At 57.2% G+C, this 26,975-nt stretch overlaps 12 protein-coding genes across 12 annotated transcripts in view; 7 read left to right on the top strand and 5 right to left on the bottom strand.

Annotated features, from left to right (window-relative positions):
• Window positions 1-77: 77 nt before the first annotated feature.
• Window positions 78-1,868, bottom strand: TRAVEDRAFT_114450 (uncharacterized protein; the record flags this gene model as incomplete). The annotated part of the gene is made up of 6 exons (XM_008035944.1): window positions 78-329; window positions 399-732; window positions 787-975; window positions 1,028-1,403; window positions 1,454-1,535; window positions 1,680-1,868. The coding sequence occupies 6 exons, from the start codon at window positions 1,866-1,868 to the stop codon at window positions 78-80; spliced, it is 1,422 nt and encodes a 473-aa protein (XP_008034135.1).
• Window positions 1,869-3,682: 1,814 nt separating this feature from the next.
• TRAVEDRAFT_34025 (uncharacterized protein) lies at window positions 3,683-5,009 on the top strand (the record flags this gene model as incomplete). Its single annotated transcript, XM_008035445.1, has 4 exons — window positions 3,683-3,892; window positions 3,945-4,229; window positions 4,344-4,694; window positions 4,746-5,009. 4 exons carry the CDS (start codon window positions 3,683-3,685, stop codon window positions 5,007-5,009), a joined length of 1,110 nt encoding a protein of 369 aa, XP_008033636.1.
• Window positions 5,010-7,041: 2,032 nt separating this feature from the next.
• On the top strand, window positions 7,042-9,998 carry TRAVEDRAFT_160557 (ribosome biogenesis protein tsr1; the record flags this gene model as incomplete). The annotated part of the gene is made up of 10 exons (XM_008035943.1): window positions 7,042-7,083; window positions 7,141-7,201; window positions 7,252-7,531; window positions 7,589-8,102; window positions 8,161-8,636; window positions 8,694-8,946; window positions 9,005-9,175; window positions 9,229-9,439; window positions 9,493-9,630; window positions 9,685-9,998. 10 exons carry the CDS (start codon window positions 7,042-7,044, stop codon window positions 9,927-9,929), a joined length of 2,391 nt encoding a protein of 796 aa, XP_008034134.1. The 3' UTR covers window positions 9,930-9,998.
• Window positions 9,999-10,060: 62 nt separating this feature from the next.
• TRAVEDRAFT_160554 (uncharacterized protein) lies at window positions 10,061-13,485 on the bottom strand (the record flags this gene model as incomplete). Its single annotated transcript, XM_008035942.1, has 16 exons — window positions 10,061-10,538; window positions 10,599-10,668; window positions 10,722-10,792; window positions 10,845-10,914; window positions 10,974-11,198; window positions 11,255-11,449; window positions 11,500-11,527; window positions 11,583-11,815; window positions 11,865-11,974; window positions 12,032-12,152; window positions 12,208-12,510; window positions 12,564-12,691; window positions 12,748-12,818; window positions 12,871-13,021; window positions 13,097-13,242; window positions 13,299-13,485. The coding sequence occupies 16 exons, from the start codon at window positions 13,483-13,485 to the stop codon at window positions 10,113-10,115; spliced, it is 2,535 nt and encodes an 844-aa protein (XP_008034133.1). The 3' UTR covers window positions 10,061-10,112.
• Window positions 13,486-13,751: 266 nt separating this feature from the next.
• On the top strand, window positions 13,752-15,594 carry TRAVEDRAFT_115068 (uncharacterized protein; the record flags this gene model as incomplete). The annotated part of the gene is made up of 5 exons (XM_008035941.1): window positions 13,752-14,477; window positions 14,534-14,653; window positions 14,711-15,092; window positions 15,148-15,266; window positions 15,325-15,594. The coding sequence occupies 5 exons, from the start codon at window positions 13,752-13,754 to the stop codon at window positions 15,592-15,594; spliced, it is 1,617 nt and encodes a 538-aa protein (XP_008034132.1).
• A 411-nt stretch (window positions 15,595-16,005) lies between these two features.
• On the top strand, window positions 16,006-17,761 carry TRAVEDRAFT_26292 (uncharacterized protein). Its single transcript, XM_008035335.1, has 7 exons — window positions 16,006-16,063; window positions 16,123-16,158; window positions 16,216-16,261; window positions 16,328-16,382; window positions 16,441-16,896; window positions 16,969-17,080; window positions 17,185-17,761. Exons 1-7 carry the CDS (start codon window positions 16,049-16,051, stop codon window positions 17,584-17,586), a joined length of 1,122 nt encoding a protein of 373 aa, XP_008033526.1. The 5' UTR covers window positions 16,006-16,048; the 3' UTR covers window positions 17,587-17,761.
• A 112-nt stretch (window positions 17,762-17,873) lies between these two features.
• Window positions 17,874-18,490, bottom strand: TRAVEDRAFT_113071 (yippee-domain-containing protein; the record flags this gene model as incomplete). Its single annotated transcript, XM_008035940.1, has 5 exons — window positions 17,874-17,947; window positions 18,008-18,111; window positions 18,177-18,233; window positions 18,292-18,347; window positions 18,401-18,490. The coding sequence occupies 5 exons, from the start codon at window positions 18,488-18,490 to the stop codon at window positions 17,874-17,876; spliced, it is 381 nt and encodes a 126-aa protein (XP_008034131.1).
• A 436-nt stretch (window positions 18,491-18,926) lies between these two features.
• On the bottom strand, window positions 18,927-20,377 carry TRAVEDRAFT_113385 (NAD-P-binding protein; the record flags this gene model as incomplete). Its single annotated transcript, XM_008035939.1, has 7 exons — window positions 18,927-19,207; window positions 19,264-19,374; window positions 19,434-19,525; window positions 19,579-19,689; window positions 19,744-19,777; window positions 19,958-20,223; window positions 20,286-20,377. 7 exons carry the CDS (start codon window positions 20,375-20,377, stop codon window positions 18,927-18,929), a joined length of 987 nt encoding a protein of 328 aa, XP_008034130.1.
• Window positions 20,378-21,834: 1,457 nt separating this feature from the next.
• Window positions 21,835-22,023, bottom strand: TRAVEDRAFT_79164 (uncharacterized protein; the record flags this gene model as incomplete). The annotated part of the gene is made up of 1 exon (XM_008035938.1): window positions 21,835-22,023. A coding segment is annotated over one exon (189 nt), but the record flags the coding sequence as incomplete, so codon positions are not given.
• A 783-nt stretch (window positions 22,024-22,806) lies between these two features.
• Window positions 22,807-24,129, top strand: TRAVEDRAFT_42973 (uncharacterized protein; the record flags this gene model as incomplete). Its single annotated transcript, XM_008035555.1, has 1 exon — window positions 22,807-24,129. One exon carries the CDS (start codon window positions 22,807-22,809, stop codon window positions 24,127-24,129), a length of 1,323 nt encoding a protein of 440 aa, XP_008033746.1.
• Window positions 24,130-25,133: 1,004 nt separating this feature from the next.
• TRAVEDRAFT_42972 (uncharacterized protein) lies at window positions 25,134-26,576 on the top strand (the record flags this gene model as incomplete). Its single annotated transcript, XM_008035554.1, has 1 exon — window positions 25,134-26,576. One exon carries the CDS (start codon window positions 25,134-25,136, stop codon window positions 26,574-26,576), a length of 1,443 nt encoding a protein of 480 aa, XP_008033745.1.
• Window positions 26,572-26,975, top strand: part of TRAVEDRAFT_26287 (uncharacterized protein) — a 1,389-nt gene continuing 985 nt past the window's right edge. Inside the window, exon 1 of the mRNA XM_008035334.1 lies at window positions 26,572-26,639. The gene's annotated coding sequence lies outside the window, so the exon portion shown is untranslated. The remainder of the gene's footprint in view (window positions 26,640-26,975) is intronic.

Below are 26,975 nucleotides of genomic sequence, written 5' to 3'. Positions count from 1 at the left end.
AGGCGTACCTATGCTACATACGACGCCTCCCCTGAAGACTACGTATGGGGTCTTCTGCTTCATGTGGTAAGTTACGCTCAGTAGTACGCCTCTGCGCCGGCGTATGATTTCGTAGGTCCTTCCTGTGCAGCCCCTGGAGACGGGGAGGCGTCGGTGGCGTGCTCAGAGCCCAGCAGCTCGAGTTCCTCGGTCTGTCGCCGCACGTACTCCACGGAACCCGGTCCGAAAGCAGGCGTTGGTTTAGCGTAGGGCTTCACCGAAACTGCCATCAGTCCCGCAGGGATCATAGCCTGCAGCTCGGACTGCGGCGGGATAGGCTGGAACAAAAGCTGGTACCCGGCATGCCAGTCAGTGGGCGTAGTTCTTCGAGAAGATACAGGGAAGACTAATGTGCTTACCGTGTCGTTCATCCTCTTGTAACCTACCAGGAATGTACTCGTGCTCTCGAGCTCCTCCTGCACCCTCGCCTTCCGGCGCTCGCGTACCTCCTTCTCGCGATCGCTGTCCATCATCCCGCCAGTGGTGTGCCCGCTGCGGAGCTCCTCGAGCTCCTTCTTGGCCCACGCCAGAAAGCCAACGGCGACACCGCCCTTGCTCGTGCCTCCATGCTCGCCGGCATCGACCCCGAGCCACTTGTGCGCCAGGGCGCTGTGCAGCGCGACCTCGTCCGCGAGGTAGCGGCGCAACTCTGGCGAGACTTCTTCACCCGTCTCCTCCTGTCCACCGCTGTTGCTTTTGTCCTTCCCGAAGGAGAGCTTCATCTTGGACTTGGATGCGCCCTTGGACGCGCCCGGGGTCTTGACCAGAGACCGCGCTGACGAATACAGGGATACGCACTCTAGATGGAGTTTCGCGACGAGTGCTGGGGAGGGGTGCGACTTCGGGAGTGGGGGTCCAGGGGTCAGCGTGCTCTCGAAGGCAGCCTTGGAGAGCAGCTTGCGGATGGCAAGATTCTGTGCGTCGGCAAGCGCCATTCTAGGTGACCGTCCGTGAGCAAGGCCACGGAAAGGAGCATGATAGTACCCACTTGCTCAGCCCAATGACGACTTCTCTGCTGAGATCCGGAGGTCTTGGGCAGGTCATGCCCAGCGACACGACTCGCGCGCGCTCCTTCTCCCATTCGGCCAGGCTCTCCTTGCCGATATACTCGTAAATCCCCGCAGCTTTGCAGAGCAATGTGACTGCGAATGCAAGCTTCTCGTCTTTGGCCTTTCGGTCCGTATCAGATATGGCGCGTTCCGTCTCGTATCGCCCCAGAGCATGCACGACTGCCCGCGCGAGGTTCGAGATCGAGAACGCGTACGTGAGCGAGGAGAATATCTGCTCCGTGGAGAATGTGGGGATGCTGATCCTGGGCGAATTGTGGAATACGTTAGAGGAGAGCGTGGTTCGCCAGCTGAAGACTGTGGGACGTCGGTCGCTCAGCGAGTATGCGGTGACGAGAAGCACGCACTTGGCTCGGACTTCAGCGACATCTCAGCGCTGCTGATGCATCCTAATAGACCATATAGTTTGGGAATGTAATCATCGAGAACCTGACCAACAATGGACGTTAACGAGGGCGCTCTGGGTGAGATCACACGCCGTTCTTGGGAAATGGCAATCGCCTCGACACGTCAAAGATCGCACGCAGCATCACAAGTCTGCCCCTATGTATCATATCAAATATAGGTACTTACTTTAACGAGTTTAAGATAGTCCTTCTCGCCTTGATCAGTACGTTTGCTCTCCTTGAGGGTAGCGCGCAAGTTTGCGCGCGCTTCAGTTGTGTCTGCTATATCTGCGGTGTGAGTCGCAGTAGAATCGACACAAACGTCCGCGTAAGAGACAGCTCCCGTCGTTGGCAATTCGCAAAGATAGCTGGTCATCGTAGGTGGTGGAATTGAGAGGAGACACTGCAGTCTGCGGCGCAGGCAACTTGTACGGTTCCGCCACATCAGGCCACATTGGGCGAAGGCTGTGCGACTCTACTTTAGGAAGGTGCTCAGCGTCGACGATTTGTCCGCCATCGCAGTACCGGATCAGTATCGCATGGGTCCGGTGTGTTAATGAGCTGAAACGTTCAGCGGATCATCTTGTCGAGCGTCACGCAATCAAAATTATCTCCCAGTAGGTGTGGACTACTAGCTGCTAGGGTATACATAGGCAATAAGCACAGATCGACGTTGGAATGGAGAAAGAATAGTAATTTCTAACTAGATTTAGCGACGGGAGTTAAGATTATGCCATCCTTGCAGATCGCAGCTAATGGATACTAGCACCGGGCTGGGATACTGTGCCACAAGTTGACGGTGATTCACTGTCCTGCTTCGTAGTGAAGTCAGAGAGCGCTTCAAGTTTGTAAGCAGTAACGCGAACAACTTACGACTTCGTGTTCTGCCCAATGATTGCCAAAGACGGAGTGTATATCGGAAAATTCGATGGTAAATTCAGGGTGCGAGTGCGTGCCAGCGCTATCCTCTCCTTCCGGCGCGGCGTCAGAACTGTTGGCCAATGGTAGAGGGCCCAAACCCACCATCATGAGCCGCGTCCCTGCTATCGCCAGCAACCAACGTCAAGGTGGAGGCCGACTCCAAGTTGCCTGTCTCGTGAGCAGCATCACCAATCATTGTGACTTGAGGGGTTCCAATAGCAGTAGGAAGCACCCCGTGATGGGTGGGAGGACCAAGCCTCGTCGAGGTAGAGTTCTCCTATGACAATTGTACAAACATGAGATTCGGAACCTGGCGCGTGGCAAATCGGAACCACATACCCGGACGGAAACCATATACTCGTCTCGTAGGAGTCCGCGTTCCACCGCGCCGCCCGCACGTGAATGGTGTATTTCTTGTTAAGCTGATAATACTTGACACTTTTGATCTGCTGTTCGAGGTCTTTCGCCACGGCTTCTAGTCTGTGTCAAAATGGTCAGTCGACGACAATAGCTCTAGGATGGCAAGACAATGGACGAACTCGAAGTAGGTGTCACAGAGGCCCTGGTACATCTCGCGGCCTTCCAGAGCAGTTTTGACGTCCGGTTTACACAGCAATTTGCCCCCTTCATAGAGATTCACCCGACCGTCTTTGATTGTACCTCGCAGCTTCCTAGTGCTGAAGCATTTGTTGCTAATGATCCAGATATCTTTCGCAACCGGCACGTCCCCCACCGCATTGCTCACGAGTTCCTCGACAATGTCGTTCGTCAAGGCGCTTGTCGACATGTCAGTATCTCTGTCAAAGAGAGTGGAGCGGGAAGTGGTAGAAGAGAGATGGAAGAGGGTGGCGCGAGACATCATAGAAGAGACGGACGGGGTGCATATGGTTGAATGTGCTGCCGCTGACCTCGATATTTATGGTCTTCTGCTGACAGACTCTCCCTCTGATCGCGACATTTGTTCTCTTTTTGGTCGCATGCACAACTGCAACAAGAGCGAAGAAGGCCATGCCGGAATGCGCGACACATGATGGATTCGGGGTGCGTGTGAAGACGAGTTGACAACCTTGTCTCGAGATTGGGCCAAATCGCCCTCCGGCCGTTATGTGTTCATATTTGTTCGTGTAGATACTAGCGCTCGTTCGTGATGCACGCGTTGCAAAGAGCCGATCGCGACCTTCTGGGTCTGTCGTGACTGCCGCCTCATACTGCCCCCCTCTTTTATCAAATGCCGCATCTGCGCCTTATGCAAGCCCCTTGCCACCCCATATGTCCGAAGTAACTGTCCCGCCCACGCGCCTTCTACCCTTGGGCCCTGAGAAGCTTTCGGAAGCCGAATGCTGGTGGCGCGATCATCAAGAGTGGCTTGCGGAACGAGGCTACCTGCTCCGGCATCGGTATCGGCCAGATTGGAAGCCATCGTGGCTCGCCAAGAAAGAACCATTCTTGATGGAGTACGAGGACTGGTATCGCCCACAGGTACGTGCATTTGTACGCGGCTACGTCAAAACTCTTACAACTAGACGCTTAGCAACCTTTCCTGTTGGATGCTGTTTGCGTCGCGGACGACAGCTTGGTCATGCTGAAGCAAGTCAAGAAGAGTTTGTACCCCGAGGAGGTTGCTTTGCATCAATATCTTCTCTCAGAACCGCTTCTGTCGGACCCTCGAAATCATACTGTGCCGTTGCTCGAGGTTCTGGATGTGCCAGACAACGAGGACGCTGTTCTTCTAGTTATGCCAATGTTTCGTGCATGTAACAACCCCGCGTGGACTACAGTGGGGGAGGTGGTTGCATTCCTCGCCCAAATCTTCGAGGTAAGTACGATATCATGCTATAAACTTTACGATGTCTTACCTGGTCTCGCTTTTTAGGGCACACAATTCATGCATGAACATCATTTTGCTCACAGATAAGCCCAAGCATCGAAGGTTACTTCGCTCTCTTTCACACTTGCCAGGGATTGCCAAGCACCGAACATATTATACGATCCACGACCATTATACCCAAACATGTTTCATCCCCGCGTCACAGATAAGTCCCGCGACTGGAAGGGCACTGCAAAGCATTCGACACGGACGCTGCATCCAGTGAAGTACTACTTCATCGACTTTGGACTGTCACGTCGGTATGACCCCAAGGATGGTCCGCCTCGGGAACACCCAATTCTGGGGGGAGACAAGTCCGTCCCCGAGTTTCAGAACTGGAATGGCGAGCTCCTAGACCCCTTCCCGACGGACATATACTACCTCGGCAACCTCATCCGCATAAAAATCATGAAGGCATGTCACCCTCTTATGTCTCTTCGCTCTGTCTGACGTGGCCGCGCACAGTTTTATCATGGTATCGAGTTCCTCGAGCCTCTCGTCCAGGATATGGTCCAGGACGACCCAACCAAGCGACCGACGATACAGGACGTCATCCGACAGTTCGACGAGCTGGTGCCAGTGAAGCCGCTCGGGTCTCAGAAGCTGCGCTCCCGACTAATCTATCGCAAGGAAGGTGCCGGCGATGCCCTTGTGCAGCGCATTGCGCATGCTTTCCGGACCGCTCGCTACATACTTACTCGGAAACCTGCTATACCTCGACCCCTCTGATTTGTATGCCGCACCATCGACGGGTTGCCATCGTCCTTTTGCTTTCTTGCTGATATCTGTACACCTTGTTTTGCTTTGCTCTCAAAATCCACTCTCGCGTTGTTTGGCGACCTGCGCATCCAGAGACGGAGGCGGAGACCTTGTTATCACACGCTGTTATCTTGGGCCGCATCAATCAAGCCAGAACACCCGGACCAAGGGAGCCACCGAAAGCGCGAGTTAGCGATGTCATCGCTTAGCTCTTGGGCGGCTCAGCTAAGCTCTCGTCCAAGGCAACAGTGTCCGTGCTCTTGTCTGGATCCAGGATTTTGCGCACTCCGGAGGGAAGTCACTAGTCAGGTGGGTATCTCAACGGGCCTCAATCGACCTGCGACAACCGTTCAGAAGTGCGGTACGTCAAATCTCATGCAGTCGTCGTGGGTTCTCTATCATGGAAGATATTTCTCGGAAGTTCCGCTGCTAATCTGGGTTGAGACAAAACACCGCCCGGTGGTACCCTATAGCCCCTGCTTCCGTACGCCCGTACCAATTCTCGTGTCGAGGATTGAGAACTACCTGCGCGGCAATTTCTAAGTACAAGGTGAGTGGTGCGATGTACATGAAACAGAGTAGGGGAATGACGACTATAGGCGACAAGGACCAGTCTAACTGCGAGGAGAAAATACAAGGGAGCGCGATTTGCCGTGGGACGGACTCTAGTGTGCAAAGAATACTTGGATTGCAGGCATCGGTCACCAAGGATCATTCGAACATATGCTCAATGCGTGGTGTCGGGCGCGGGCGCACTGGCCAAGGACCGTCGATTTCCGCGCAGCCATGGCAGAAAACACATCTTCACGAAGTAGCTTACCAGTACCACCCAGTGTTCATTGTCAGCCGATTTCCAACTCAGTTTCCTGGACCTGCAGTACTGTAAGGTAGGCCTCAGACAGAATCGACTACCTGTGACATCGCGTTACCGATCACGTGTACCGCCCAAATCCTTGTCACCCCGCTCCGGGCGGTATTTAGCGCCCAAATCTGCAGGGGGGCGTCCAGTACTGCGCGGCATATTTTCGAACAACGGCCGCTCCTTTTGCGATTCGGCTTCCTGGAGATTTTTTCGAACACATTTCTCAACAATCTCCAGGTCGCAGAATCTCGTTAACGGGGCTGACTCCCTCAAAATATGAAGAGTTTGCTGCAGCGCCTGCTAAGCGTGACATTTCTGGTCACCTGACGTAGTCGAGTCTGTGTGAGGCCTACCTTACCTCCAGGACCAAAGCGGCGGGTCACAGGTCACAGCGACCTCCGCCGCGCCGCTTTAGGGGGTGTGTCCCGCGTCACAGTTGCCCCCGCCGCTTCCGAGTCAGCGGCGGCGAGCCGACGCCGGTCACACTCCAAAAAGGTGTTTTTGGCGGCCCTGCGGGGCCCCGCGCCGCTTTGCCTACCGGGCGGTCACAGGCACCGCCGGTCGCGCCGCTTTGGACGGTCGTGTCCGGCCAGTCACACCCCAAACCCCCCGCCGCTTTGGTCCTGGAGGTACAGTAAGTACTCCTAGGACGTTGATCTTTGGAAACTCCAGCTACGAAAATAATATTTTCACTGTGTACTCAATTGAAGGAGATTTTGTCATCAGATACCTTGCCTGTACAGCTTTCAAAGCCCCCAAACTTGAGTTATTGAGACGACACGGCAACTTCGAAGACCAGGACGATCGAGAGTCACTCAAGTGGAGGTGGGCGCCTCAGGCGGCGAGGGTCAGATAAGATAAGATGTAGATGGTCATACCGCGTGCCTAGATAAGATGCGATTCCCCCGTAAATTTCATGAAGCGTATGCGCCGATCGAGCAGCTTGAGGCAGCACACTCGCACTTTCTCTACACTTCCAAGCTATATTTCTCCTGCTTTCTGGACTCTGAACAAGGCTACCTTGCTACACAACACACACCACGAAATTCAGACCGGTCAGCTAGTCAGACCGAAGAGACATAAGGCCATCGCGATCGACTAAAGGACTTTGGAGTCCTGCGCAATTTGCTATCAGGCAACATGACAGAGTCTGCTCACCACCATCGACCTACGCTGAAGCAGGTATGTCTGCTAGTCCCTGGCCTAGAATACTGCTCACCTGATGGAATCCATCGCTAGAAAAACAAGTCCTTCAAGTCGAAACATGCTACCAAAAGCTCGTTGAAAGAGATTGCGAAAGGTGCGGGATCTCTATGTATCATCCCCCTCCTAAACTGACTGATGAGATAGGACGTACGCAACGCCAATCTCCCAAGGCGCGCGCGGCCAATGCTGCTGCCGCGCAGCTCCGCACCAACCGCCGTAATAGCGCGAAGCAAGTCCAGCTTAAGAAACGCCAGAGCCTCGTGTCGGCCACCCGCATTTTCAGCGGGACAGACGGCGCACCTCGGATAGTTGCCATCGTCCCCCTCACCGAAGACGTCAGCACACGGGATGTGAGCGCGCGGCTCGCGCAGGCGATCGATACGGCGCTCGAGGAGGATTCCGCGACCGGTTTGCAGAAACTCAGGTTCGTCCACGTCTGCGCGCGAGACATCTCTGGCTCAGCCTAATGCAAGGAGTGCAGAGCGGACCGTTTCAAGACCTCCGCGCAGTTCATCCCCCTTCCATACAGGCAACTATATGCCACCCTGGATGCGTGCAAGGTCGCAGACTACGTGATTTTCGTCCTTTCACCTAACGTCGAAGTCAACCAGTGGGGCGACACGCTCCTCCGCACGCTGCAGGCCCAGGGCCTCCCGGAGGTGATCACCGTCGTCGCCTCCGACGAGCCTATGGAAGCGAAAGAAAAGTCCGGCGTCATGAAGTCGCTCCTATCCTTCATCCAATATTTCGTGCCCAGCCAGATGAAAATATACGACATGCACCATGCTGCAGATGCGCTCAACGCCGTGCGCGCGCTCTGCGAGGGGAAGCCGTCGGACGTCAAATGGAGGGAGGGCCGCTCGTACATCCTCGGCGAGAAGGTCGAGTGGACTGAGGACGGTGTATTCAGCGTGACCGGTGTTGTGCGCGGGGCACATCTGTCTGCAAATCGACTTGTGCACATCCCGAACCATGGGGACTTCCAGATTGTCAAGGTACGGATCCGAGTACAGGTTGTCTCGCGTTCTCCATATTGATTTCCTGCGTGCATAGATCCTGTCTGCACCTCTGCCTCGAATCACCAAGTCCGGCGCCGCGGCGACTATGGACATCGAGCCGCAGCAACTCGCTGTGCCCGATCCCGAAGACGCCGATTCACTGGTATCGAGCAACGACCCCGACGACATGGCAAACGAGCAGACATGGCCGACGGAGGAAGAGATGCAGAACGGGGCCAACGGACAGGACGAAAGCATCCCCGATGCGAAGATCGGTACCACGCCCAAGCGAGTGCGCAAGATCCCCAAGGGAATGAGCGAGTACCAGGCGGCGTGGATCATGGACGAGAGCGACGAGGATGGTGAAGATGGCGAGGGCGACGACGGCGAAGGCGACACCGGAGAGGTCGAGATGGACGACGCCGAGGAAGAAGAGATGGTCGAGCTCCCGAATGAAGTTGACACTGAGATGGGAACCGATGGACGGCGCGTCGCGTTCCAAGACTTGGATGCCGACGAGGAAGAACGACAGTGAGTCGACAAGGGAGCCGTCGTAGCGTCATCTACTAACTTCATTCATCTTTCCAGACTGCAGTCGTGGCGGAATCGGAAACGAGAGGAGGAAGACGATGCTGCTTTCCCCGACGAGATCGATACCCCGATAGACGTTGCCGCACGGACGCGGTTCCAGCGGTTCCGCGGTCTGCGTTCATTCCGGACGAGTCCGTGGGATCCATATGAGAACCTGCCCAGGGACTATGCACGCATTTTCCAGTTTGAAGACTTCAAGCGCACGGAGCGTGCGGTGAAGCGGCGGGCGGAGGAGGATGCCGGCGTTGAGGTATGTGCCCGCTGTATTCCAAGGAGATGCGGTCGCTCATGCAATATGATGAACACAGGCGGGAACACGTGTCACCATCTTCATCAACGATGTGCCGAAGGAGGCCGCGCGGATAGTTCCCGGGCGGCCTTTCGTGGCGTTCAGCCTTCTGCAGCACGAGCACAAAAAGACCGTTCTCAACTTCGCTGTCCAGCGGAATACTGAGTACGACGGGACCGTGCGCTCGAAGGTACGCCCGCTCTAAGGCCATTTATGTCGTCGCTGCTGACCATATCGCCGTAGGATCCTCTCATCCTCTGTCTCGGCCCACGGAGGCTGCGCGTCAACCCCATCTACAGCCAACACCTGCGCGGTGGGGGCAAGGGCGCGAACAATGCGCACAAGTTCGAGCGGTACTTGCGTCATGGAGTCACCGATGTCGCCACAATCTACGGGCCCGTGGTATATGGCAAGCAGCCGTGCACGCTCCTGCGCGAGACCGATGACCCACAAGGTATGCTTTAACCCCTTCTGTCACACTGTATTATGATGCTGACGGACTCACAGCACCAGAGCTAGTCGCGATGGGCAGCTTCTTGAGCCCGGACACGACGCGCATCGTCGCGAAGCGCCTCGTTCTCACTGGCCATCCGTACAAGATCCACAAAAAGACGGCGACGATTCGCTACATGTTCTTCAATCGCGGTATGTTTCCGCGTTTGCCGTTACGCGTCGCCCGTTAATGAACTGGTATTGCAGACGACGTGGAGTACTTCAAGCCGATCCAGCTGCACACGAAGTATGGCCGGACGGGGCACATCAAGGAGCCGCTCGGCACGCACGGGTACTTCAAGGCGCACTTCGACGGGCCAATCAGCCAGATGGACACCGTGTGCATGGCGTTGTACAAGCGCGTGTACCCGAAGTGGAGCGAGGACTGGAAGGAGGGGGAGCCTGCGCCCGCCGCGAACGGCAAGGGCGACGGCGATGCGATGGAAGAGTAAGAAATGTCGTGTTGTATGTTTGGATATCTTGTTGTACCGAGTCTTCCGCCTGCCGCTGGTCCACGAATCAGGTACAGAGGCTTCACTCAATGTCCTTGATCGAAGAAACCCGCGTATCCGTGATAAGTATGGTATATTCCCTGCAGAAAATAGTGATGTGGTAAAGTACGTTCTGGATTCGCATCACATGGGCATCGTCTCCCGCCTTAGCCCAAAGCTCACGAAACGCTTGAAGTCCGAGAACACCTCCCGCCGACCCTGATCCTGCTTAGGCGGCGTGTCTGCCCCACTCGACGACGTAGCCCCCAGCGGCGGCGGCGTGAGCGCGGACATGATGCTCTCGCCGCCTACGCCCCCGGGCAAAAGGGACACCCTGCTGCTCCCGGGGCTCGTGAGCGTCGCGACCTGGCCGGGGTCCATGTCGAGGGAGGAGAGGAAGGAGGTGCTGTCGAGCTCGGTCTTCGTGCTCGTGACGGTGAGGAAGGAGTCGAGCAGATCGTTTTGCTCCGCCTTGGGCGTGCCCTTGAGGTCGAGGATTTTCTGGAAGTTGGAGAAGGAGGCGTCGCCGATCACTAGCGTGTAGTTCAAAATGAACCCTTCCGTTGGATCCTGTAGGCGCTGGTGAGCGGCGGGATATCGCGCGTCGAGGGTAAAAGGGGAAGCACGTACGACTGGTGTTACGATGACTTTCAGGAGGGCCTCTAGTCGAGTGGTGTGTTTGGTCATGCTCTTGGTGTAACTGGGAATATACTGTCAGTGACAGCTGGATGAGGACGAGATACCAGTGTTTACTTGGTAGTAAGCAATGCCTCTCCTGGGACTTTCAGTAGACAAGCCTTGATAGCCTGTAGATCGATCAGGAGCTGCGAGTACTGGTCAGAACAAACCTGTATATAGTACATGCAACATCCTCACCTGTTCAGCACCCGTCTCCATCAATGGACGACTCTTAACCAGCGCGTTCGTGAACTTCGCCAGGACCGCACTGCAACAACACATTCAGCCATCGAAGGGGTCTCTGCATGCGCTCGACTGGTGACCTACTTCGCGGCCTTGTCGAAGAAGTTCCGCAAGTACTTCTTCTGCTCGACTAGCGGTTTGACCGTCTCGGCGACCTCTTCGATCGCCTTGACGAGCGGCTCGACGTATGCAGACTGGCCGCTGACGTGCTTCACTGTCGCCCAGGGCGTGCGCGAGAGCGTCGTGAGCGCAGAGTCGCACGCAGAGTCGAGCTCGCGAAGCATGATCATGATAGCGGCAGAGATTGCGCTAGCACGATGCGGCTCAGTATAACACGATGTCAGAGGAGTGGTATATATGCCTACCTGACGAAGAGATCGCGCTCGTCCTGTAGTGTGATCTGCTCCTTGTACGCCTCGTCGCACTTCGCGCGAATGTTTTCCTCTAGCTCGAGCGCCGTTGTCTGGCAGTAGTCTGCGGTGTTAATGAGCGTACACGCGCTCTTGAGTTCAGAAACATCATAGCGCGTGTCCATGGACTTTCTCCCGAAAGTTGATGGTCTGCGAAAACATTGAGCGTAGCCCGGAGATCCGACCAGAAGAAATTTCACCTTTTCATGCTCGCAACCAGCACCTCCTCTGCAAGTTACCTTAGCATTTGGAGCATGTGCGCCTGTGGCGACGCAGAACGTACCTGCATATATCCGCAGCCACTTCTTGAACAAGCTGCACAGATCGTATAGCGGCTGACCTGTGAACAGTTGCGCGCACTGGTCCAGCGTCTGTGCATAGAAATAGAACAGCTCGGTAGATGACGGAAGTACGAGGACGGGAGGTGCGTTGTCGTCCTCTGGAGCACCAGACGTAGCTTCCAATGAAGTGCGAGATTTCGGCCCCCGATACTGAGCAAGCATGTCCGACAGGACCCTGCGTATATCGTAAGTATCGACCGTGTCTGTGTGATGAATCGGCGTACCTATCCTGAGCATCGATGAACACGCCCATATGAGGCTCGAACGCGGAGGTGATTGGCTTCAACGGGCGGGTTGCGTTTGGAGGGGTTGTTGCCTTCAATAATTCTCGCACCTACAAAATAAAGTATGAATGGACACGGCATGCGTGTGAACACCCACAGGAGCTCACCGATGTGCCGAATTTCCTCGTAATTGATGACTCGAAGTCCATCGTCTCCTGAAGGGTATCTAGGAGCTGCTTGACGGTGAGTTTCGACCCCGCCTTCGACAGCAAGGCAGTCATGTCGTCCCTAAAGAGTTCCGATGAGGATAGCAGTCCCGGGACCGATCTCGTAAAACATGCACCTCGTAATCTCAATGAACTTGGCTGTCAGGGACCACCCCACTTTCCATTCGGCAGGAAACACTCTCCCTTGCTCCGTCTCGTGTGTATGCAGCAAGCGGCGGAACCATGCGAATCGACGAGAGAGGTTGTCGAGTTGACCTGCCTCGTCAGTCGCTCGGAATATGCGTCGGTACTCCTTCAGTTCTAAGGCGACATAGCGGTCTACGAATTGGGTGCGGATCTCCGGGCCCAAGACGTCTACGACTAGACATGCGTCGGCGATGGCTGAGGGTTTCATAGGTTTGGAAGGGTCTTGTACGTAGCTGCGGGAGCTCTGGTAAGCAACCGCACGCATAGCGGAGAACGGGAAACTGACAACTTGTCCCAGTCTGCGTCTATCATGGTACGCAGCTCAGACTGAATTTCCTGGATTCGCCGCCACAGCTGGGCTATCCGCTGCACAGAGGTGTAAGGCTTAAAGGACGCGCTGATCTGCTTCACTGCCTGATCATTACAGTCAGTGTATGCGCCACGGGAAGTACTGCGATACTGAAACATACTGCAAGGGATTGCACAATGTCATGATACTTGCGCTCTTTGATTTGGTCTTCCAGTTGGCCCAGAACATTTACTACGTGCATACATCAGTCACTCTTCAACAACGCACATAAGTGGCCACATACCTAGCATCTGCAACCTCTTCAGAGTGGTCATGCTCAATATGAGGTTCTTCTTCGCCAAGTCCAGAACCTGGATCTCCTTCGTGATATTCCGCACAACCGCCTCCGACTCGGTCGCCTTCTCGCGGATGCGCGACATCTGGCCCAGCAGGTCCTAGCGTGCACGCCAGGTGAATGGCTGCTTGAATTGGATGTTGTAGGGGCGCCGGGAGTCTGCGTGCCAACTCACCGAGATCATCTCCTGGATGAGCTGCATCCGGCTCGGGTCCTGGTCCCGCCGCAGTTCTTCGCGAAGCGAGTCAATCTCGTCCTGCAACGCGCGTTCGTTCTCAGCGAGACGGGCTTGGACGGCTTCGAGCTGTCCGAGTGCGGCCTCTGTGGGACGCGGTGAGTGACTGCGGACTTAGTGGTGGACGGAGGGACGCACGCACCATTGGGGAAGTAGTCGTTCAGCACATTTATTGAGTCGAAGTCGTTCGTGAGCCGTTCCAGGGGGTCTGTGTCTGCTTGGGCGTGCAGGTCAAGGATTCGCTCTATAGACAGTATGAGTTCCGGAGGCAGCTCGTCTTCCCGCAACCTGAACGCGGGCGTTGGGATTCGGTTTGCTTCGGTGGCCATGAAGGGTTCGTGTGGGCCGTTGTGCAGGATGACCTGGGCGAACAGGTGCTGCGCTGAGGGAGCGTCGCGTCGGTGGTCGGGAGCAGAGGCTGAGAGAGCGCGTCTCCGGGCCGCTCGTGCTGGAGTGATCGGGGATGGGCGCTTGCTTCGCGTTCCCGACGGTGGCGGCTTTTTCCTTTCTCAGAATTTCTTGCAAGTTGCCTCTACCCTCCATGACGCTCGGTCCCCCGCCCTCGGCCGCTGGGCCCTCGGGCAGCACGCCGCCCATGCAGGCCTTGGTGAACCCTGCGAAGACGGACACAAACGCGCAGACAGCTGCATCCATCAGCTCTCCACCAGCACCCGTCCCCGGACCATCCGTTTCTACAGGACCTTACACAAGCCAGTTCTCGGTGCAGTCCCAAACTCCTTCGCGTCCCTACTACACGCATCCCGGAGCGAACACATATACCGCTGGTTATCCTGCCAGTCCACCGCATCCTGGCGCTCCGTCTCGGCAAACTGGCTCCCAACCTTCTGCCGGTGTTCACTATCCCCCGCACACCAATTATCAGCCACAGCACCCGCCAGCCCAAGGCGTGCCTCAAGCGTCAACCGGAACGTACTCGTACTACAACTATCACCCAAGCGCGTGGTCGAACGCGTGGAACACTGGTTCTTACCAGTACGGGGCCGGAGGCAGCTATCCTTACCCGTACGCGCAACCTGCTTCTGCCCCGCCCGCTCCGCATGCTGTTGCGCCTATGCACCAGCACAAGCATGCCGCCCAACCCCCTCCTCCGGCTAAAAGGAAAACACCCACCCCGTCGCCTTCACCCTCTCCTCCACCAGAATACCACAAAGACTGGGACGCTGTCATTAAATCCTTTTTATCTGCCATCGGCTTCTCTCAAGCTGCGAAAGGGTTCGAGGCGGATATGCTGATTTTAAATCCCGATTTTGAACGCAATAAAGTGCCCGCCGCACTCGGCGAGCTCATGAAAGACCTACTGGTATGACATACATCCTCGCGTACATTACGCCCGTTAATTTCCAGCTTCACGCGTAGAACTTAGGCCAAAGCAGGCCAGAAACGGGGGACACATCGACGCAAGACCGTCCGCTGGAGGAGCGCAAGCTCGACTACACGCATCTTGCTAATGGTGCTACACCCCGCTCACAGACGTCAGTAAGTTCGGCATAGGATATCACGTTCAGCAGTTGCTAACGGGGTTTTTTTTCGCAGATCACCAAGGATATCTCTCAGTTTCTCGCCCAGAATCGAGCTCGGAACGATGCGTCCAATCGCAACGAATTCCTGCTCTCTGTGGCTGAGAAACGCCGTCGGCTGAACGAGAATGGTGACTCCGAGCCTGCACCGTCATGCGCGCGGACCGACGCGAAGACGCAGAACAGGGACTTGCAGATGAAGTACGACATCGCGAAAAACGAAGACGGCCCACTCCGACGCACGTTGAAGAGCGGTGTCCCCGGAAACCCCGCATCGACCCCGTCGACGTCCAAGGTTGGCGCAAACAGCGCGGCTGAGGATATGCCGAGTGCGGGCAGGTACCCTGCCCTTGATGAGCGCTTGCAGAACATTGAGAGGCATTTGGCGATTCGCTATGGTAAGTTGCACTTATGTATCTCCTTCATGATATGTGGACTCATCCGTACCAACAGTGCCGCTTCCTCCGCGGTCTCTACTGGATCGTCTCAAGTACTTGGAGGACCATGTTATTCACTTGGAGAAAGAGTACCCGCCATGGGCAGCGCTTCACTTCAATCAACCCAATCGTGGCGTGAGTACTCAGTAAACGCCGCTGTGTCTGAATATAACCTAAACTATGTTTCTCCCAGTGGCCGCCACCACCTCGGCCGACGCCAATCATTGTGCCGTCTCATCTGACATCGACTACCGCTCGAGAGCCCACAGAGTTGGCCACGTCTAGTATTGCCCCTGGATCGTCATCAACACCTGCTGGTCATTCCACGCCTGTCACGGAGACAGCGGATCCGAAAGGAAAGGCCAAACCAGGTCGACATACGAAGTCGAGCTTGCACAGGGCGGTCATGGAGAGGTTGGAGGTACAGAAAGCGATCAACGATCTCACAGGAGAAGGGGGTTAGCCTATCGTAGGAGGCAACAGGAACGGAGCCGGTGACCAGCAGCATTGTTTACGCACGAGCGAGCCGATTGTGCGGACGTGCCCAAGACGTAACGATCTGCTCTGGAAGCACGGAGCGGAGAACATATTCGTTGCCAGATTTTGCGAGTCTTCCATGTCGTACCCTCCTCTGCAACGGAGACTATCTACCGTTTTGGCAGCGTCTCCCGTACGGCTGTCCGTATTCTCAGTCTGTGTTTCTTTGTGCGAGGGCCCCGGCCGGAGTGTGAGAGAGATAGCTAGGCACCGCCACCAGTCAATAATCGAATTGCCTAATGAAGATACACGTGGATAGATCGATTAGTGGAAAGCGGGAGGGCCATTGAAGTGGTAACCGCCGCTCACCTGCAGCCTTATATCCCGCCCTTTCCCCCCAACGGCCATCTCTCTTCCAGCCTCCCAGCTCTCCTCACGAAATGCACACCATCCAGGTCCGTGCCCATGCGCGACGTCCCTGCAAGAAGCATTGCTGACCTGATCCGGGCGTTAGCAACAATACTGGGCCGTTCGAGAGTACCTCAGTCCCGTACGCCACATCCTCCTCCGCCATCGGCGTGCCGTGGCTAACTACGTGCTGCTATAGGTCCTGAAGGAGAGCAAGTTCAAGGAGCACGGGCGCATCACACCAGGTCCGTTCCTGATCATGCACACTATCGCGCCGCACGCCCGCTGATCCCGGGCTCCTGCCGCCACAGAGGAGTTCGTCGCGGCCGGCGACTTCCTCGCGTACAAGTTCCCCGTATGGACATGGTGCGTGTCCCCCTTCCATACCCGTCCAACTACGCCCCCTCAGCCCGCGCCGTAACAGGGAGAAGGGCGATCCGGCGAAGGCGCGCGACTACCTGCCCGCCGATAAGCAGTACCTGCTCACGCGGGGCGTGCCGTGCCTGCGCCGTGCGACCGCGCTCGCGTACACGGACGCGGACGAGGACGCGGAGCGGCTGCTCTCGTTCGGGGACCTCTCCGCGACGGGGAACGAGGCGGACGAGTGGGTCGAGACGCACACGGGCCGGCCGACGACGACGGACTCCGTCGCGCACGCGGGCACGATCGACGACATCCCGGACGTGGACGACGCGGACGCGGACGGCGCGGCGGGCGCGATGGGCGGGCTGTCGCTGGGCGACAAGAGCGCGGCGGAGATCCCGGACATGGACGAGATTCCGGACATGGAGGAGGACGACCTCGAGGCGGACGACGACGAGGCGACGGCTGCGGCGCCCAAGACGTCTGCGGCGCCGGCGGGCGGCGTGATTACTGCGGAGTGAGTCGTCATCTTGCGTGTCGGTCGTGTGCTCGGTTGTGGGGCGAGTGTGCTCATGCGTGTCGGTCGCAGCGAGGTGGAAGCGGCGAAGGGGAACTTGCTGCAAGTGCGCACGTATGATGTTATGATCACGTACGACAAGTACTACCAGACGCCCCGTATCTGGCTCATTGGCTACGACGAGGTGCGTTCCACTTCCGCTCCTGACTCCACCCCCACATCCACTCCCATCCCGCACTCCATGCTATCACCCCCGGCGGCCCGCTAACGGCAGACCCTGAACCCTAGAACGGCACCCCGCTCACGCCTCCGCAAATATTCCAAGACGTATCCGCAGACCACGCGTTCAAGACAGTCACGATCGAGGCGTTCCCGCACTCGGGCTCGCTGCAGGCCGCGTCCGTGCACCCATGCAAGCACGCGAGCGTGATGAAGAAGGTCATCGAGCGCATGAACCAGGGCGTGATCGAGGAGCAGCGCGCCGCACGCGGAGGCGGCGGCGCGTCGAGCCCGAAGGATGGCAAGCAGAAGAAGTGGCTCTTCCGGCGCGCGAGCGGGAACGGCAAGGACGCGCAGGCGGGCGACGAGGACATCGAGGGCATGCGCGTCGACTTTTACCTCGTCGTGTTCCTCAAGTTCATCGCGTCGATCGTGCCCACGATCGAGGTCGACTCGACGACCGCGTTCTGAGCGCGCACGCACGTACCAGCACCAGGAAGGGTGCACACGATACCGACGGCGGAGGCCCGGCCGCGCGCGGGACTAGAAACAATGGAAGATGATACCTGGGACCGTATGCATATCTTGTTTGTCAGAGGTTCTGTACTGCTATGTAAATCACGCAATGTATAACGTTCACGACGCAGAACATCTCGTCCCATCGCGTTGTATTAGTAGTAGTTGAAGGTGGGAAGTCGTGATACAGGTACAGGTGCATATGTGTACAGCATTCGTTTCTACAGTTCAGTGACCGCCAATCAACCTGAGGGCGCATCATCGAGTTTCCAGTTGTTCTCCTTCACAAGTCGTTCCCGCTCAAGAAGGTACTTGCCTTGGAGCGCAACGATTATAATCAGTCGTACACCCCGCGAGTTCAGCAGAACGCCCTCACCTTCCTTGTATTTCTGGGAGTGGTCGGAGGCCTTATGGTAGTACCATCCCATACGGTCGTTGCATCCCAAGCAGTACACGTCCGCAACGGTGTGCACGCCCGTCCTATAGAGGCGAAAGGAGGTGCCGTCAGCCGTGCGTGTAGATAGAAGGTCGATGTCTATCCTTACAGCAGCGCGCGGTCCTCCCGTTTGCCCATCTTCAGGTTCACTGCGGAGTGCATTAGGCTACGTAGCATGTCAGCACGGGTATGTTCATGGGCACATGTATAGCTCATGCACGAACTAGCCGCGGCCGTCACGTCCTGAGAACGCCTTGCTTATCAGTTCGTCTTGTAGAGCCTGGTGAAACTACAACGTTAGGTATGCTTTGTACTTAGCAGATAGGTACATACTATCACCGCAGCGCATTGCGCACATGAGAAAGTGGGATGGTCGAGGAAGGTGGTGATAACCTTCGACTTAGTGTCAGAGGACGGGGACATGGGCAGGTCTCCCGCCATGGTCGTATTGGCGGCGTCCTGTCTACTAATTTGCAAGATGTAGATAGAGCATGCCCTCTGCTATGCGCGGCCTCTCAAGCCCCCCAGAGCGAAGATCCTTGATGAAGGTAATGGCGGGCCCGCAGTGACGCCGGAAGCCCCGAGGATGGTGTAACAGGAAGGTGGTTCGCAGGGTTATCAGTGGTTCCGGTCAAGAGGGGCAGAGCCGCCTGCGCCACACAAATACACATGAACAACATGAAGATTAGGATCAGTCTTGTTTGATACTACACCCAGACGGTGCTGCTGGGAAATAAGTAACATTAATTGGAGGGGCCATGTTTGCGATAGGACAGGGCGGGATTAGGTCGCAATCACCCGATAGTACGAGTTTCTACCTTCACCAGGTTGCAGGAAGTCCCGACGTCTCAGACCATGGTTACAAATCGAACGACTTCAAGATAGTCTCGGTCGTAGCCCACAGCTCCTCCGCAAGCTCCTTGCTCTCGACCTCCGGAGCAGGAGCAGGGACGATCTTGCCAGGGGGGTCCAAGTACGCTCCCTTGTACTTGTCCCTCTCCGCCTTGACGATCGGGGACGCGGCAGCGAAGGACGATGCGTACGCGCCACCCGAGGCTGTCAAGAAGAAGCTTCCGATGAGGAGCCTGAAGAAGGCCCCAAGGACGGGCGCGGTTACGCCGGGGTCCTTCCTGACACCCTCTGTAAGTCGAAGTGCTGTCAGCCTCGAATCGCAGAAGAAGTGAGAAGCATCCCACCTGTGTCGACAGCCCCAGGGTGAAGGGACAGGACGGTGATGGGCACCCCTTGGACGTCGAGCCTCCTCTGCAACTGTTTCGCGTAGAGCACGTTGGCAAATTTGCTGTAGGCTGCATACGCGTCGTGAGCTCCGGGAGGACGTGGGCGGGGTACCGTATCTAATAGTCACCATATCTGTGGTAGTCGGAAAGCAGGCCGTCTCCGAACTTCTCGTTGATCTCGTTGATGTCGCGGAAGCGCATGCCTCTCCCCTTCATATCGCTGATCGCGCGAGACGAGACCTGATTGAAATTGATGAGTGGGGGTACTGGGACCTGTGCGGGTGCGGGCTTACTACGACTATACGGACGTCGCTATCTGGCTTCTTCGCTGTTTCGCTGAGGAGGGGCAGCAAGGCCTTCGTGAAAACAAAGGGGCTGAAGTGGCTGTCGCGGCGGTATGGGTCGCTGGTCGGAGCAGGTAAGCGATGGTGGACGTACTTGACAAGCATGTTCTGCTGGATGCCTTCGGAAGCTCAGTACGACCGTTAAAGGTGGGCACGAACAGAAACTCACCGTAGGTGCTGTCAACCTTGTACGGAATCCGCATACTGTGATATGTATATTTCTGTTAGTATCCAGCGCGAAGATGAACCGGAGCACCACTGACACGCCTGCATTATTGACTATGGAAACACTCGTTAATGGAGGTCACAGGTGCGCGGAACGTCAGCAGCAAACGACCTACCGAGAATGTCTAGTCGAGTCTCCTTCGAAAGGAATATCTCCGCGCTTTCCTTCGTCTTGCGCGGATCGCTCAGGTCGAGCGCAAGCCACTCGAGCTCTCCGTTCCCGGGCTGCAGCCCTTCGGCGCGCAATCGTTCGATAGCGGCCTTCGCACGCTCCTCGCTGCGCGCGCCGATGTAGACCTTCGCGCCGTGCCGCGCGAGGATCTGCACAGTTGCATAGCCGATGCCGCTACTGTTTGCAGGACGAAACCGCTCGTAAGTAGGTCTTTCGGACGGGCGCGGAGTCGCACTCACTTGCCACCCGTGACGATCGCAACCTTCCCGGTGAGGTCCGCGAGGTCCTTTGTCGGGTCAAAGGTTGTGCTGCTAGAAAATATACCACCCATTGCAGTTGGTCAGGATGCCAAGCTATCGGGGGCCCTGGCCAAAGGTTATATGGCCGACATTTGTCCAACGCCGCGAGGATGTCTTGGACACGTACTCGCCCGGCCCGCCCATGAACAACTCCGAAGAGTCGGGATTTACCGTAGAATAGCAACAGTCGCGCGACGCGTACCTCGAGCTTGCGCGGCGTTGCCGAGCGTTGCACGCAGTCGCAATCACATGATAAATACGCGTCGTGCTGCGCGTATGTCGTCAGATGAGGGCGGGAGGTGAATCGCAGCAGAGAGGACAAATAGATGATAAGCCTGGGATCACTCGGATCCCCAATTCCAATAGTGCTGCAGTGGGCATGTGAAGATTGATAGTGAAGCACTGAATCTGGACGTGTTACAACCCATAGCGATAAGACAGCACAGCGAAAGGATACACCGGACAAAAAGAACATACTGCGAACGTCCCCATAGACATGATCATAGCACACTCCAACAGATCCACCCATACAAGCTCGCACCAGCCTACGCCTCCACCTTCGACTTGTCCTTCTTCGACTTGTCCTTTTTCGCCTTCTTCTCCTTCTTGCCCTCCGCCGGTGGTGCGTCGACGTCCATCTTGTCGGCGTCGGCGTCGGGCGCAGCGACCTCGCTCTTCCGCCGCTTCTCCTTTTTGCTCTTCTTCTCCGCGCTTTGCTGTGTCGCGGCAGAAGAGTCCTCCTCCAGCTTGCGCTTTTTCGACTTGCTGTCGCCCTCCGACGCTGCCGCCTCAACCTCTGCTACAGGCGTCTTCTCCTTCTTGTTCTTCTTGCTCTTCTTCGACGGGCTCCCTGAAGCCGCACCGTTTTCCTGTGCAGCGGACGGCACAGGCGCCTCCTTCGCCGGTTCTGATGTCGACGCTGTAGGCTCTTCGACCAGCGCCGCGTCCTTGTTTTTGCTCTTCTTCTCCTTCTTCTCCTTGGGCTTTTCTGAGGCCTCGGCCTTCGCGGGCGACGACGGGGCCTCTTCCGCACCCTTCGCCTTTTTCGCCTTCGGCTCTTCACCCTTCGTCTCCTAGAAACCCAAACACATCAGCCCGCGCACCCCGCAACGCAGACCGTAGCGACGTACCTCCGCGCCCATCGACTTGCGCTTCTTGTCCTTCTTCCCCTCCACCTTCTTCTCCATCTCCGCTACTTTCGCGACGGGCGCCGGCGTCGGTACTGGCGGCGGAGTGGTCACGGGCGACATCCGCGCAGGGGTGCCCATGGGAGTGCCGTTAGCGCCCGATGCATGGCTCCGCACATACGCGTTCTGGCGCCCCCAGACCGCCTGTTGTTGCGAGTCATACTTACCGGAGCTAGCTGCAGCAGCAACTGCCTGCACGCGTGGCTGCGCGTCCCGAGCGGGAGCGGCGCCGTTCTGCTGCGCGCGACACGGTGAAAGGTGAGGAATGCGGACGGGGAGGGGGAGAGGGGACGCGGACACACCTTGGGACCCTTGTAGAGCGCGCCCTGGTACTTCTCGGCCTCGCTGATGCACGTCGTGTGGCCCTTGTATTGCGCGGGCCCGGCGAAGGTGGTGCTGCAGTCGAGGCAGGTGAAGGACGACTGGCAGGACATGCGGTGCTTGTCGAGCTTGGGCTTCTTCACGGTATCGCCGCATGCTGTTAAGTCGCAGAGATGTGGTGTTCGCAAAGGGGAAGAAGGAAAAGGGGCGCGAAGTCAGAGACTGCCCTGCGCACTTCATCGCATAGCAGCTCACCATCGCATCTGCAACGAAGATCTCGGTTAGCGCAGCTCGGCAGCGCACATTATGCACAGTGCACTTACTGGAAGGAGACCATTTTGCAGAGCTGTTTAAAGGAGGAAGCGGCGGAGGGTGGTCAAGGCAAGACGAGACGAGGGAAAGTGGCAATTGCGCGCGGCGGCCAATGAACGCGCTTCCCGGGCAAATTTCGAGCACGTGACGAGCTCGAAGTTTCGATCGCGCCGCGCGCGGCGCGATTCGCGAGCCCTCTTCTCACTCGACCACCACGCGGCGGCGCGCCTGCATCGTCTTCGCCGGTACAAACGCGTAGGTTGAGTTCCGAAGGGTTCTTCCGTGCTGATTGTCGCGTCTTACCGGGCGACATTTCTTGCAATCTTCGAACGCTCAGTACTCAGTGCGAGGTGTTGAGAAAGTCACCGGTCCTTTCTGTTTCATGATATTTACGAAGACGGCCAGGCTATAATTGTGGTCTAGCTGGCTGATTACGACTTCGCAGATCGCAGACGGGTTGAAGACTTTTTGGCCACTATCTGGTCGCGGGCATGTGAGCACTGGACGGTATCGAAGTACCGATTTGCCACAAACCGATGTTCTGCGCGTTTGCTGTGAACGCGCAGGTCATTGGGTTTGATACCTCCAAACCATAAAGCAACCCTCGGGTGAGCTGCCTCTCCACTTCGTCCACTCGAGCCATGGATGTTCTCCCCCTAGAAACTCTGCAGCAAATATTCGAGCTTGCCTGTACCGATGGCGGAATTACGGGCTGCACACTTTCGCTCGTGTCGAAGGGCATTCGCTCAGCTGCGCGCACAACACGCTTCCACTCCATTTCCCTTGTGGCTACCTCCCAGCGCCTTCAATCATTCGTCGATCTCTACAAACGCGAATGCGAGCCCGCACAAGATGACAAGCCCCGCATCCGACACCTGCACGTCGCCTTTCCCTACATTGAGCTTGACTTCGACACGTACACCGACGACGCTAATGTGTTGTGGCCATTGGAGACCTCGCGCTCGCCCGACCCGCGGCAGGGCCCTGCGCCTTCGAGCATCCCCGAGCATTCGAACGATGCATACGTGACCGTCACCTTTCCGAACCCCTCTCCAAACTCGCCTGGGATCACCGCCGGTGCATCCCGCTGCCGTACGGCCGTCATGCAACAATGGGCCGGTCATCATCGCATACGCCTTGACGCCTCGGCGGATTTCCGCCACGACCTCTCGCCCTCCTCCCCCGAGTACTCTAGCGGCTCATTCGCGAGCCCACACAACCCGGCTACTCATAGAGAGTACATCAGCGCCGCGCAGACGCTGTTCCGGCTGGTTGCGCCCGACCTGTTAATCCTTGTCATCTACGCTGTGCCGACCGCAGGCGGCCTCAGGCTCCCCGTCATCGAGCGTCCGTTCCACAGTCTACGCGAGGCGACCTGCGTGGGTGTGACGGACTTCCGCACGCTCCTCATCGACTCAGACGACACCAAGGCCGCGCCCCTCTTTCCTGCGATGACACGCTTGCACCTCGTACCGCCGGATAGATGCGGGCTCTCCCTCTCGATCTGGTCCGCGCACGCACCCCACGTCAGCCGCCTTGGCGTAACCCGTGCGGAAAGTCACGTCGAGGAGATCGAGCGGGCCGTTGGGGCGGGACTCGCAAAGTCTCTCGTGCCACCGCTGGGGACGTCCTGGAGGGGTTTGCGAATGCCTAGCTCGGAAGAGCTCAACTCGCGCTGGGGCCCTCCGAGCCCGTGGTCCCAGTCTCCCCCCGAGTCCCCTCTGGCGCCGACGTATCCAAGCCTGCGTCATCTTGAGCTCGAGCTCACACCCATAGAAGCTGTGTGCGAGGATACCTGGCAGTGGTATGGCGAACAGTTCGAGCGACTGAGACAGATGGTGTCTCGCTGCGGGGAAGTTGGCATCAAGGCCGTTGAGGCGGAAGTACCTGTGGAGGAACAATTTCACGACTACTGCGAGCGCGCTCGTCTCCGGTGGCTCGAGAGGACAGGCAACGACAGATGAAAGCCTCAGTAGCGGATGACTACAGGGCCCTATATGTTGAACGACTCTAGGATCCCTAGCGTTCGTCTCAGTCTGCCAATATGTTCTCGGCTTCTATGCACACTGTACTTGTATTCTGGAAGATATGCTAAGTGGTTTCACTCGCCCCAATTCCGACGTAACCTACCAATCAAAGTCGCACAGTACGTACAGAGTTCAGCCCGATCAAGTTCGTTCTAATATTTCGCAGCTCCAGTCGAAGGGCTCAGCTCGGCGGTCTTCGACGTGGGTGGGGCACCATGCGGGGCACCCATCTCCAGGCCCAGTTTCCCTGTGAGAAGGCTTCGGTGTCGCCCACTTGTTATTGTCTCATTTTTCTCAGCGCGTATACGCGGCCTCCACGGTTTCTGGCCACATTCACACCAGCCGCGCGCTCGGCTGGTGCTCTCACTCCATATCAACTTTTGACTGGGAACCTACTGCATTCCCGTGCGCGCCATCGCCTCCGCGTCAAGCTATCTCAGGGCTCAGCGCGGCGGCGCAAGGCAGCTTCGCGAAGTCTTGTGCTTGATTTTTGATAGATGGTACGTCCGTCTTAACCGCATCAACGTCCACTTCGCTCACCACACTGTCGCCCCATATTTTCCGTACACACTTCCTGGGTTCGCGGCCTCGAGAATGCATCATGAGGTGGTTTAAACCGTCAGTGGAAACGACTGCCCGGAGCGAAAGTCGACGGCGGCATCATGCGAGGTACCACCAACCCACGGTATGTTTACAGACGGGGCCGCCCTATAGCCTGCAGTGCCTGATCTGGTGACTGCGATGAAAGGGTTCTCGGCCAATGTCCGATGGGCATGTGAGCACTGGGAGGACATCGAAGTACTGATTTCACACAGCCAACCCAAGGAGCTGCGCGCCTGCCACGAAAACCCTAAAACCATCGCTTGCGGGTCCGACTCAAGTTGCCGCTCCCACAGACCGCGACTAGTTGTATCAAGCCGTGCTCTCTCTCCCTGCACCCCATGGACAACCTCCCGCTCGAAACCCTGCAACGAATATTCGAGCTTGCATGCACTGATGGCGGATATACCGGCACTTCCCTTTCGCTCGTGTCAAAGGGCATCCGCGCAGCAGCACGCGCTACGCGCTTCCACTCCATCTCCCTTATCGCCAGCCCCCATCGCCTCCAACTATTCGTCGCACTATACGAACGTGAGTGCGCCCCCGCGCTCGGGGACAGGCCTCGCATCCGGCACCTCCATGTGGCATTTCCCGTCGTAGAGTTCCCAGCTGGACCCGGGTACACTACTATAGATGGCGCCGCAGCATCCTGGCCTCTGGTACACACGCGTTCGCTCGAGCCAGCTCCGAGTCCATTAGCAAAAGGCAACGCGTACTACCCCGGCGGGATTTTGGTTCCAGGACCCTATCAACCCCCTCAGCGTGAGGTGCGGCCCAGTATATGGAAGAAATCAAGTCTAGCTATCTCTCGTTACTGCGCGGCGGCCATGCAGAAGTTGACAAGTCAGATTCGCCGTACCAGCCGCCGTGGCCATCAGGCCACCTCCTCACATCACTCAAACATCTCAGCTGCCAATCACCTAGGCCCGACGACTTACGAGGACTATCTCAGCGAGGCACAGACGTTGTTCCAGTTGATCACGCCCGACCTGGTGACTCTCGTCGTGCAATGCGGGTTTTCCGGCGGGGGCGACCTAGACCTCCCCATCATCGAACGTCCCCTCCCTAATTTACTAGAGGCGACATTCGTAGGGATGGCGGACCCCCTCTTACTCGTACCGGACACAGACGGGACGACTGCCGCGCCACTATTCCCTGCGCTGACGCACCTGCACCTCATTCCCCCTTTCTCAGGTTCGAGCTGGCCCTACGGGATCTATCTCCCGTTCTGGTTCACCCACGCCCCCTGTGTCACGCATCTGGGCGTATCGTGCGCAGACGACAACCTCACCGCCATCGCCGGGGCGGTCGGAGTGCGGGTCAAGCGGGACACGCACCATTATTCCATGTGGGCTCTCAGTGACGACCCCTCGGATCCCAGTGTGCCGTCGGCCTCTATCAGGGCGCCTGGGATGCCGGCGTATCCGAGCGTACGCCACCTCCTAGTGCAGCCTGGCCCGGGGCCCATAGGTTCTATGTGCTGCTGTGGGAACGGGTGGGAGGGTTACGACAACAGGATGGGAGTGCTGAGGGAGATTGAGCGCAGGTGCGAGGCGGTTGGTGTCGCTGTCGTCGAGGCGAAAACACCTGAAGATGGACTGTTCATGCGCCACTACGAGCCGGCTCGCCGCCGGTGGCTGGAGAGGATGAACGACGGCAGAGATGAAGCGGGCGGCTGGGCCGGGTCGGGGAAGACAGTGTCGAGGCGGGGCTCTCGGAGCTCGGACTTGGAGGAGACTTCATCGCCGTCGTCCTCCAATGCGCTTGAAGCTCCCTCTTGTTGAACTTCTGTGTCTACGGCTGTGCCGGACCGGGAGTGGCAGTGATAGTGGCTGTGCGTCTACCATACGCCAGCATGGACTTTCCTACTTACCATATACGTACATTCTTTTGTTCTGTACTTACTTGGCATCCTGCCATCCCTCCATATGATTCTGGTACGTTCTACGATGTTCCGGACTATTCTAGACAGCGTCCGGATTACTCGCATTACTCAGCCATGGACTATCTGACCTTATGTCGATTATGCTCCCTTACTCAGCGTTATTCATCGCTCAGTCAGCGTCCTCTGGACGTCACATGCTCTCTTCCTATACGCTTACTCATCGTCCTCCCCAGTAGTATATAAGGAGGACTCTGCAGGCCTCTGCTCTTCAGTCGTTCTCTCACAGACTGAAGAGTAA

Source organism: Trametes versicolor, assembly GCF_000271585.1.
Source record: "Trametes versicolor FP-101664 SS1 unplaced genomic scaffold TRAVEscaffold_2, whole genome shotgun sequence".
NCBI lineage: Eukaryota > Fungi > Basidiomycota > Agaricomycetes > Polyporales > Polyporaceae > Trametes > Trametes versicolor.
Note: the sequence above shows the minus strand (reverse complement) of the source record. Positions and strands in the feature narration are given on the sequence as shown.